The 12,159-nt window shown below is 42.4% G+C and overlaps 1 protein-coding gene across 5 annotated transcripts in view; it reads left to right on the top strand.

The window, feature by feature from the left end:
- Window positions 1-12,159, top strand: part of LOC111979462 (histone-lysine N-methyltransferase 2C) — a 148,586-nt gene that overhangs the window by 68,503 nt on the left and 67,924 nt on the right. For all 5 annotated transcript variants that reach the window (XM_024010021.2, XM_024010020.2, XM_024010022.2 and 2 more), the window contains exons 19-22: window positions 660-824; window positions 934-1,040; window positions 1,167-1,241; window positions 2,368-2,580. In XM_024010021.2, the coding sequence (XP_023865789.1) occupies window positions 660-824; window positions 934-1,040; window positions 1,167-1,241; window positions 2,368-2,580 (560 nt within the window). The remainder of the gene's footprint in view (window positions 1-659; window positions 825-933; window positions 1,041-1,166; window positions 1,242-2,367; window positions 2,581-12,159) is intronic.

Genomic DNA, 12,159 nt, shown 5'->3' with positions numbered 1-12,159 from the left:
TACCTATTAGAACATCCAATCGTCAAAGTTATATGAAATACAAATGGTATAGAGAGAAATAGTCCTATAATAACTACAACCTAAAACTTCTTAACTTGGAATATTGAAGACTCATGTTCAAAGGAACCACCAGCTTTCTTATGTTCTCATGTTCTGAGCAAGGAACTTAAACGTTAGCTTTTTTTACATGGCACATATTGCACTTTTACTTTCTTCTCCAACACTTTGTTTTTGCATTATTTGAAACCAAATTGAACATGTTTCATTATTTATTTGAGACTAAATTGATTTTATTGATGTATTATATGAAGTTAAAATTAGTGTTCATTGTTCATTCAGTATTGTTGTAATTGTCAAATTTTTACAAATATATATATATATATAATATATATAAAATCGGCCGATTAATCGGCATCTGCCTTTTTTTGGACCTCCAATAATCGGTATCGGCGTTGAAAAATCAGAATCGGTTGACCTCTAGTACCAACAACAACAACTTATTTGCCATCTCACACAAAAAGCCTATCSCTTTTCTCCATGAATGACCTAGTTTATTATTTCTCAATGTACTGTACTTAATGTACATCCACCTAAATGTACTCAACTGTTCATTGACACCTGTCCTCACTCCTTCTCCCCTCCCCTGTTTCCTCCTGCAGGTGTGTGTCCTGTACCCAGTGTGGTGCCACCTCGCCAGGCCTGAGGTGTGAGTGGCAGAATAATTACACCCAGTGCGCCCCCTGTGGCAGCCTGGCGACGTGCCCCTTCTGTCTCCAGGACTACAGCGAGGGAGAGATCGTGGTGCAGTGCCGCCAATGCGACAGGTGGGCATTGCTACAGTACTAGCTAAGCCTGCCGTAACCTATATTTATTCTCTGTTATTTTGAATCATGGTAACCGAAACCCCAACCCCTTCTCCTTCCTCTCCGATAGGTGGATACATAGTTCCTGCCAGGGTCTCCATTCAGAGGAGGATGTGGAGAAAGCAGCAGACAGCAGCTTTGACTGCACCATGTGCCGAGTCCACAAGGCCTCCAAGGGTAAGTAAGCACTACATACAGTATAGCCTTCTGAGTCCTTGCTACTGTATCGGACCCTCTCAGGTATCTCGTGTATTGCAGCCAATTACTCATTGGCTTTTGTGTGTGTGTTCACTGCATCCACAGCGCCTGTGTCCAAGGCCAGAGAGTCCATTGAACCGGCAGTTATGACGCAGATTCTCACAAAAGCTAAAGACATGGGTAAGAACAATAAGTCTGCTTTTGCTATTTATTTAATAAAACAAATATATACACTACCGTTCAAAAGTTTGGGGTCACTTAGAAATGTCCTTGTACACAGCGTTGTACGAGATCTTCAGTTTCTTGAGAATTTCTCGCCTTCATTTCTCAGAACAAGAGTAGATTGACGAGTTTCAGAAAAACGTTTTTTGTTTCTGGTCATTTTGAGCCTGTAATCAAACCCACAAATGCTGATGCTCCAGATACTCAACCAGTCTAAACAAGGCCAGTTMTTTTGCTTCTTTAATCAGCACACAGTTTTCAGTTGTGCTAACATAATTGCAAAACGGTTTTCTAATGATCAATTAGCCTTTTAATATGATAAACTTGGATTAGCTAACAACGGTTGCTGATAATGGGCCTATGTACGCCTCTGTATGCCTTTCCAGCTACAATTGTCATTTACAACATTAACACTGTATTTCTGATCAATTTGATGTTATTTTAATGGACAAAAAAAAGTAGCCTTTTTTTCAAAAAGAAGGACATTTCTAAGTGACCCCAAACTTTTGAACGGTAGTGTATATTTGTTGTGGGTGTATCAACTTTAATATTGCAAATAGATAGTGGTTTCTATCAATGTAATTGTCTGTATTATTTACAATCCCCCATATATATTTTTTATAAATATATATTTTATATTTATTATTTTTATTATTTTTTATCTATAATATTATAATTTTCCCCCCCCCCCCCTTTTATTATTTCCCCTAATCCCACCACCCCTCCCTAATTGGAGTAAACTAATGGACTACAACACTTAGGCTTCTACTTCCAGCTTATACATACTATATACATTTTACCGGCACAGTATATTTCAGTCCCACCCTTAAGCTCCCCTCAACTCCTCCCATCTATCGCTGAAGACCATCCAGTTTTGATTTCTATTTGCCATATGCTTTTAGTATTTGTTCTGTCTGGAGATCGAGACATTTCTTCTTCTCTGAGATGCTTTCTAGCTCTAACTTAATGAAACCTTGTTTTAATCCCATTGAACAGTACTATACATTCCACACATTCCAGTTCATCTAGGATGTTCAAACAGCACCATAACCTTGTGGAGTGTGTGTGTGTGTGTGTCTTTCAGACTTGGTCAGGACGTACACTCAGGATGGCGTGTGTCTTACGGAGTCAGGCTTGTGTCAGCTCAAGAGCCTGACGGCACCTGCGTCGCGGCGTAGGAAACCCAAGCCCAAGCTGAAGCTGAAGATCATCAACCAGAACAGTGTTGCAGTGCTGCAGGCCCCCCTGGACCTGCTGTCAGAACACTCCCGGGATGAGGACATGGAGGACCACAGAGGTGCCTGTCTTTAAATAAGAATGTGTTCTTAACCTCTCTGGGATATGTGGGACGCTTGCATCCCACTTGGCCAATAGCCAGGGAAAATGTAGAGCGCCAAAAAAAAAAATATATATATATAAAATCAAACTTTCATTAAATCACACACATAAGATACCAAATTAAAGCTACATTCGTTGTGAATCCAGCCAACATGTCAGATTTCAAAAAGGCTTTTCGGCGAAAGCATAAGATGCTATTATCTGATGATAGCACAACAGTAAACAAAGAGAGTGTAGCCTATTTCAACCCTGCAGACGCAACACAAAACGCAGAAATAAAATATAAATCATGCCTTACCTTTGACGAATTTCTTTTGTTGGCACTCCAATATGTCCCATAAACATCACAAATGGTCCTTTTGTTCGATTAATTCCGTCCATATATGTCCAAAATGTCAATTTATTTGGCGCGTTTGAGCCAGAAAAAAACAGCTTCCAATTTGCGCAACGTCACTACAAAATATCTCAAAAATTTCCTCTAAACTTTGCCAAAACATTTCAAACTACTTTTGTAATACAACCTAAGGTATTTGTAAACGTTAATAATCGATCAAATTGAAGACGGGTCTATCTGTTTTCAATACAGGAGGACAACAAACTAACGATACTTTTCTAGTCTTGCGCAACTCTCAAACAGTACACATAACGTTACACTGAATCCAGATGGCCGTTCTTCTTCATTGAACAAAGGAATAACCTCAACCTATTTCCAAAGACTGGTGAGATCCAGTGGAAGCGGTAGGAACTGCAAACAGGTTGATTAGAAATCTAGTATCCCAATGAAACCTCATTGAACAGACGGTGACCTCAACAAAAAAAACGTCTGAATGGCTAGTCCTCTGGGTTTTGCCTGCTACATGTTCTGTGATACTCACAGACATGATTCAAACAGTTTTAGAAACTTCAGAGTGTTTTCTATCCAAATCTACTAATGATATGCATATCTTATATTCTGGGGATGAGTAGAAGAAAGTTGAAATTGGGCACTCTATTTATCCAAAAGTGAAAATGCTGCCCCCTATCCTAGAGAAGTTAACGGACTTCCCTGCTTAAATATAGGTTAACTGACCTAAATACAACAAGCCTGTTAGAAAACACTATGGGATAGTTTCCCAGGACACAGATTAAGACCCTCTGAAAKGGCAATTGTCCTTCACGTTCCTAAATTCCCATGGTGCTGACAGCAGACGGTTAGGTGGTGGAGTAGAGTTGTGGGGCTAAATTCCACAAATTGAAAAATCCACAATTTCAATTAGGCTAATCTCTTGAAGTTGACTGGCGTTGAAATGGGATTGACCCTGGGTGCTGTAGCTTGGGGGTAGAGGGGTCTGTTAGTCCGTTCTGCAGACTGCACTGCCCCTTGGCTGTCTCCTTATCACCTCTCTCTGGCTCTCTCTCGGTCTCTCAATTAAATGTCAATTTTAAGAGCTTTAGTAGCATGGGAAACATTATGTTAACATTAAATTGACAGTAAACATTACACTCACAAGTTCATATTATGTGCAAAAGTACAAAAGGGAAAATACAAAAATCTAAATATGGGTTGTGTTTACAGTGCAGCTCAGTTTCCACTTCATTTTGTGGGCAGTGTGCACATAGCCTGTCTTCTCTTGAGAGCCAGGTCTGCCTACGGGGGCCTTTTTCAATAGCAAGGCTATGCTCACTGACTCTGTACGTATTCAAAGCTTTCCTTAAGTTTGTGTCAGTCACAGTGGTCAGGTATTCTGCCAGTGTGTACTCTCTGTTTAGGGCCAAATAGCATTCTAGTTTGCTCTTTTTTTGTTAATTCTTTCCAATGTTCAAGTAATTATCTTTTTGTTTTCTTATGAATTGGTTGGGTCTAATTGTGTTGCTTTCCTGGGGTGTGTTTGTGAACAGAGCCCCAGGACCAACTTGCTTAGGGGACTCTTCTCCAGGTTCATCTTTCTGTAGGTGATGGGTTTGTTATGGAAGGTTTGGGAATCGCTTCCTTTTAGGTGGTTATAGAATTTAACGTCTCTTTTCTGGATTTTGATAATTCACGGGTATCGGCCTAATTCTGCTCTGTATGCATTATTTGGTGCTTTACATTATACACTGAGGATATCTTTGCAGAATTCTGCATGCAGTCTCTCAATTTGGTGTTATTATTTGTTGGTGAGCGGATCCCAGACCTCACAACCATAAATGGAAATGGGTTCTATAACTGATTCAAGTATTTTTAGCCAGATCCTAATTGGTATGCCGAATTTTATATTTCTTTTAATGGCATAGAACGCCATTCTTGCCTTGTCTCTCAGATCGTACACAGCTTTGTGGAAGTTACCTGTGGCGCTGATGTTTAGGCCGAGATATGTGTAGTTTTTTGTGTGCTCTCGGGCAACGGTATCTAGATGGAATTTGTATTCGTGGTCCTAGCAACTGGACATTTTTTGGAACACCATTATTTTTTATCTAACTGAGATTTACTGTCTGTGCCCAGGTCTGACAGAATCTATGCAGAAGCTCTGGGTGCTGCTGTAGGCCCTCCTTGGTTGGGGACAGAAGCACCAGATCATCAACAAACAGACATTTGACTTCAGATTCTAGTAGGGTGATGCAGATTGTTCTAGTGCCCTCGCCAATTCGTTGATATAGATGTTGAATAGGGTGGGGTTTAAGCTGCATCACTATATCACTCCCCCCGGCCCTGTAGAAAAATTAGTTTTTTGCAAATTTTAACCGCACACTTGTTGTTGTGTGCATGGATTTTATAATGTTGGACGATTTTCTTCCAACACCACTTTCCAACAATTCGTATAGCAGACACTCATGCCAAATTGAGTCTAAAGCTTTTTTGGAAATCAACAAAGCATGAGAAGACTTTGCCTTTGTTTTGGTTTGTTTGTTTGTCAATTAMGGTCTGCAGGGTGAATAATTGGTCTGTCATACAGTAATTTGGTAAAAAGCCAATTTGACATTTGCTCAGTACATTGTTTTCACTGAGGAAATGTATGCGTCTGTTGTTAATGATAATGCAGAGGATTTTCCCAAGGTTGCTGTTGACGCATATCCCACGGTAGTTATTGGGGTCAAATTTGTCTCCACTTTTGTAGATTGGGGTGATCTGTCCTTGGTTCCAAATATTGGGGAAGATGCCAAAGCCAAGGATGATATTAAAGAGTTTATGAAGTATAGCCAATTGGAATTTGTGGTCAGTATATTTTATAATTTCATGTAGGATACCATCAACACCACAGGCYTTTTTGGGTTGGAGGGTTTGTATTTTGTCCTGTAGTTCATTCAGTGTAATTGGAGAATCCAGTGGGTTCTGGTAGTTTTTAATAGTTTATTCTAAGATTTGTATTTGATCATGTATATGTTTTTGCTGTTTGTTCTTTGTTATAGGGCCACAAAAAGGTTGGAGAAGTGGTTTACCCATACATCTCCATTTTGAATAGATAACTCTTCGTGTTGTTGTTTAGTGTGCTCCATTTTCCCAGAAGTGGTTAGTCTATGGATTCTTCAATTACATTGAGCTGATTCCTGACGTGCTGTTCCTTCTTTTTTCCGTAGTGTATTTCTGTATTGTTTTAGTGATTCACCATAGTGAAGGCTCAGGTTTTCTGGGTCTCTGTTTTTTGTTGGATAGGCTTCTTCATTTTTTTTCTTAGGTTTTTGCGTTCCTCATCAAAGCATTTGTCAATGTTGTTCATTTTCTTTGGGTTTTCTGATTGAAATGTTAATGGAAGCTGAGAGGTGAAATATACTGTTTACACCTTCACTCCTACAGTGGAAAGTTTTGTCCAGGAAGTTTTCTAAAAGGGATTGAATTTGTTGTTGCCTAATAGTTTTTTGGTAGGTTTCCACACTACAGTCCTTCCATCTATAATATTTCTTAATAATATTCAGTTCCTTTGGCTTTGATGCCTCATGATTGAGTATTGCTCTTTTCAAGTAGACTGTGATTTTGCTGTGGTCTGATAGGGGTGTCAGTGGGCTGACTGAACACTGAGAGACTGGGTTAAGGTCAGTGATAAAGTAGTCTACCGTACTACTGCCAAGGGATGAGCTATAGGTGTACCTACCATAGGCGTCCCCTTGAAGCCTACCATTGACTATGTACATACCCAGCGTGTGACAGAGCTGCAGGAGTTGTGACCTGTTTTATTTGGTTATGTTGTGCCTAGGGGGGCATATGGGGGATGGAATGCTGTCACCTCCAAGCAGGTGTTTGTCCCCCTGTGTGCTGAGTGTCAGGTTCTTGTCCAGTTCTGGCATATAGGTCGCCACAGACTAGTACATGTCCCTTGGCCTGGAAATGATTGATTTCCCCCTCCAGGATAGAGAAGCTGTCTTCATTAAAGTATGGGGATTCTAGTGGGGAGATATAGGTAGCACACAGGAGGACATTTTTCTCTGTTAAGATAATTTCCTTTTGAATTTCTTGCCAAATCTAAAATGCTCCTGTTTTGATTAATTTAATAGTGAGTTAGATCTACTCTATACCAAATTAGCATACGCCCCGAGTCCTTTCCCTGTTTCACACCTGGTAGTTTGGTGGATGGGACTACCAGCTCTGTGTAACCTAGAGGGCAACCAGTGGGTCTGTCTCCTCTTTGTTTCTTGTAGGATGTCTGTATTTTCGATTTCTTTTGTGAAGTCCAGGTTCCTGCTCTTTAGGCCAAAGGCAGATGACCTCTGTCACTCTCTCTGTTTCTGTGTCGCTCTCTCTCTCTGTGTCGCTCTCTCTCTCTGTGTCGCTCTCTCTCTCTGTGTCGCGCTCTCTGTGTCGCGCTCTCTGTGTCGCGCTCTGTGTGTCGCGCTCTCTCTCTCGCTGTGTCGCTCTCTCTCTCTGTGTCGCGCTCTCTGTGTCGCGCTCTCTGTGTCGCGGCTCTCTGTGTCGCGCTCTCTGTGTCGCGCTCTCTGTGTCGCGCTCTCTGTGTCGCGCTCTCTGTGTCGCGCTCTCTGTGTCGCGCTCTCTGTGTCGCGCTCTGTCTCTCAATTCAATGTAACAATGTACATATTGTCAAAGCTTACTTTGGATATTTGCAATATGAAAATAAGAATCAAAATTGTCAACGGGACAACAGTAACAACAATAACCAAGGGTCAAAATAACCATACATTGAACAATTTATTTATTATTATTTTTATTTTTTTCCACCTTTATTTAACCAGGTAGGCTAGTTGAGAACAAGTTCTCATTTACAACTGCAACKTGGCCAAGATAAAGCAAAGCTTTGCGACACAAACAACAACACAGTTACACATGGAATAAACAAGCGAACAGTAAATAACACAATTGAAAAAAAAGAAAGTCTATATACAGTGTGTGCAAATGGCGTGAGGAGGTAAGGCAATAAATAGGCCATAGTAGTGGAGTAATTACAATTTAGCAAATTAACACTGGAGTGATAGATGAGCAGAGGATGATGTGCAAGTAGAAATACTGGTGTGCAAAAGAGCAGAAAAGTAAATAAAAACATTATGGGGATGAGGTAGGTAGATTGGATGGGCTATTTACAGATGGGCTGTAGATAGCTGATGTTTAAAGTTAGTGAGGGAAATATAAGTCTCATGCTTCAGCGATATAAAATACAATTCTATTCGTTCCAGTCATTGGCAGCAGAGAACTGGAAGGAAAGGCAGCCAAAGGAGGTGTTGGCTTTGGGGATGACCAGTGAGATATACCTGCTGGAGCGTGTGCTACGGGTGGGTGTTGTTATCGTGACCAGTGAGCTGAGATAAGGCGGAGCTTTACCTAGCATAGACTTATAGATGACCTGGAGCCAGTGGGTCTGGCGATGAATATGTAGCGAGGGCCAGCCGACTAGAGCATACAGGTCGCAGTGGTGGGTGGTATAAGGGGCATTGGTGACAATAAGGATGGCACTGTGATAGACTGCATCCAATTTGCTGAGTAGAGTATTGGAAGCTATTTTGTAGATGACATCGCCGAAGTCGAAGATCGGTAGGATAGTCAGTTTTACGAGGGTGTGTTTGGCGGCGTGAGTGAAGGAGGCTTTGTTGCGAAATAGAAAGCCGATTCTAGATTTGATTTTGGATTGGAGATGTTTAATATGAGTCTGGAAGGAGAGTTTACAGTCTAGCCAGACACCTAGGTATTTGTAGTTGTCCACATATTCTAAGTCTGAACCGTCCAGAGCAGTGATGCTATTCGGGCGGGCGGGTGCGGGCAGCGAACGGTTGAAAAGCATGCATTTGGTTTTACTAGCATTTAAGAGCAGTTGGAGACCACGGAAGGAGTGTTGTATGGCATTGAAGCTCGTTTGGAGGTTAGTTAACACAGTGCCCAAATAAGGGCCAGATGTATACAGAATGGTGTTGTCTGCGTAGAGGTGGATCAGGGAATCACCCGCAGCAAGAGCGACATCGTTGATATATACAGAGAAACGAGTCGGCCCGAGAATTGAACCCTGTGGTACACCCATAGAGACTGCCAGAGGTTCGGACCACAGGCCCTCCGATTTGACACACTGAACTCTATCTGAGAAGTAGTTGGTGAACCAGTCGAGGCAGTCATTTGAGAAACCAAGGCTGTTGAGTCTGCCGATAAGAATACAGTGATTAACAAGAGTCGAAAGCCTTGGCCAGGTTGATGAATACGGCTGCACAGTACTGTCTTTTATCGATGGCGGTTATGATATCGTTTAGTGTCACCCTCCCTAGGAGAGGGTGTGACCTTGATCATTTATTGTTAAAACGAGAAGGTGCCTGGATCTTTAACTTAAAGACCCTTGCTCCCTTCAGTCTCAACGTAGACTTTGATCTGAAGCCATTCTTGTGATTATTGTGACTTTGCCATTGTAATTGTTTGTAAGCTTGTGTAGTCTAAAATGAATCTATGATCGTATGCTATCCATTTGTTTTTTGTATGCTGTTCTTTGTATGCCATTTTAATATTTGAGAATTAACCAATGATATTAGGCCACTCTTGGCCATGGTTACAGACACCTGTGTGTCTTTTGACACTATATAAACGAGTCATCCCGCAGTGTTTGTGTTTATACCCTGATGAAGACAGCTTGGCTGTCGAAACGTTGGATATTACATTTTTGCATCTGAGCTCCTAGAGTGTGCGGCTCTCCTTTATTTTCAAATGATATCGTTTAGTACCTTGAGTGTTGCTGGGATGCACCCATGACCAGCTCGGAAACCGGATTGCACAGCGGAGAAGGTACGGTGGGATTCGAAATGGTCAGTGATGTGTTTATTAAGTCATGGCAGGATGGATATAGGTCTATAACAGTTTGGGTCTAGAGTGTCACCCCCTTTGAAGAGGGGGATGACCGCGGCAGCTTTACAATCTTTAGGGATCTCGGACGATACGAGAGGTTGAACAGACTGGTAATAGGGGTTGCATCAATGGTGGTGGATAATTTTAGAAAGAGAGGGTCCAGATTGTCTAGCCCAGCTGATTTGTACGGGTCCAGGTTTTGCAGCTCTTTCAGAACATCTGCTATCTGGATTTGGGTGAAGGAGGAAGCTGGGGAGGCTTGGGCAAGTGTCTGCGGTGGGTGCGGAGCTGTTGGCCGGGGTTGGGGTAGCCAGGAGGAAGGCATGGCCAGCCATAGAGAAATGCTTATTGAAATTCTCGATTATCATGGATTTATCGGTGGTGACCGTGTTACCTAGCCTCAGTGCAGTGGGCAGCTGGGAGGAGGTGCTCTTATGCTCCATGGACTTTACAGTGTCCCAAAACCTTTTGGAGTTAGAGCTACAGGATGCAAATTTCTGAATGAAAATGCTAGTCTTTGCTTTACTGACTGCGTGTATTGGTTCCTGACTTACCTGAAAAGTTGCACATCGCGGGGACTATTCGATGCTAGTGCAGTCCGCCACAMAATGTTTTTGTGCTGGTCGAGGGCAGTCAGGTCTGGAGTGAACCAAGGGCTATATCTGTTCTTAGTTCTACATTTTTTGAAAGGGGCATGCTTATTTAAGATGGTTAGGAAATTACTTTTAAAGAACGATCAGGCATCCTCGGCTGACGCGATGAGGTCAATATCCTTCCAGGATACCTGGGCCAGGTCGATTAGAAAGGCCTGCTCGCAGAAGTGTTTTAGGGAGCGTTTGACAGTGATGAGGGGTGGTCGTTTGACCGCYGACCCATAGAGGATGCAGGCAATGAGGCAGTGATCSCTGAGATCCTGATTGAAAACAGCAGAGGTGTATTTGGAGGGCAAGTTGGTCAGGATAATATCTATGAGGGTGCCCATGTTTACGGATTTAGGGTTGTCTCCTGGTGGGTTCCTTGATAATTTGTGTGAGCTTGAGGGCATCTATCTTAGATTGTAGGACTGCCGGGGTGTTAAGCATATCCCAGTTTAGGTCACCTAACAGAATGAACTCTGAAGATAGATGGGGGGGCAATCAAGCGGATCCGTATCACATTGGGTGAGGCGGGTTACCGGAAGGTGTATTTAATTTTAAAATGGAAAAGAGATTGAAAATAAATTGAAATATATACAAAAATACAAAAAGTACACGAGAGAACGACAAACCACGTCTGCACTGCCATCTTGGTTCAGGAAAAAGAAAACAATAACAATAAGCATAAGCATACAGTAGAGGACATGTGCAGGTTGATTGGACTGTCAGACACTGTCCCTCATCTTATGGCAGGCAGCAATGTAGTGCGCGCCAACCCACAGCTCTCTGCGTCCTCCCCCAACAGGACGGGTAGCCTACTCTCATCAGAGAGGTCTTTGAAACCTTGAATAAGCGTTTCAAATTTGGAGAAATGACACTAATTATTTATATTTTTTACATTTTGTCAGGAAATGCAGCTTACAGATCTTACAGATCTCTGCATGCAGGGTTTCAATGGGATGTTTGTCCCATTTGATTAAATCTTGTTTAGCAAGTGGACCCCACACCTCGCTGCCATAAAGTACAATTGGTTCAATGACACATTTTATTAATTTTAGCCAAATATTAATAGGTATTTCAATTATTATATATATATTTTTTTAATGGCGTAGAATGCCCTGCGTGCTTTCTCTCTGTTCATTCACTGCCTCATTTAAGGTGTCCAGTTTAACATATTTTTAAACCTAAGTAATTGTAGTGTGTGCAGTACTCTGTATATTTTGTACCAATTGAGAACTTTGGTCCAATTCCCTGAGATCTGGATCTTCTCTGGAAAATCATTATTTTAGTCTTTTTGGGGTTTATTGCCAGGGCCCGGTCTGGCAGTACTGCTCTAGCAGGTCCAGGCTCTGCTGTAGGCCATGTGCTGTGGGTGACAGCAGGCGTAGGTCATCTGTGAAGAGTAGGCATTTAACCTCTGAATTGTGGAGACTAACACCAGGGGCTGAGGCTTGTTCTAGAATAGTGGGCAATTCGTTGATGTAAATATTGACGAGTGCAGGGCTCAGATGGCAACCCTGGCGAACGCCCCGCGGGTCCAGGTCTTCAGCTCCAGGGCTCTCGCGCTCCCTCTCGGGCTCTCGCGCTCCCTCTCGGGCTCTCGCGCTCTCTCTCGGGCTCTCGCGCTCTCTCTCGGGCTCTCGCGCTCTCTCTCGGGCTCTCGCGCTCTCTCTCGGGCTCTCGC

The sequence above is a fragment of the Salvelinus sp. IW2-2015 genome, linkage group LG19 (assembly GCF_002910315.2).
Source record: "Salvelinus sp. IW2-2015 linkage group LG19, ASM291031v2, whole genome shotgun sequence".
Classification (NCBI taxonomy): Eukaryota; Metazoa; Chordata; class Actinopteri; order Salmoniformes; family Salmonidae; genus Salvelinus; species Salvelinus sp. IW2-2015.
Note: the sequence above shows the minus strand (reverse complement) of the source record. Positions and strands in the feature narration are given on the sequence as shown.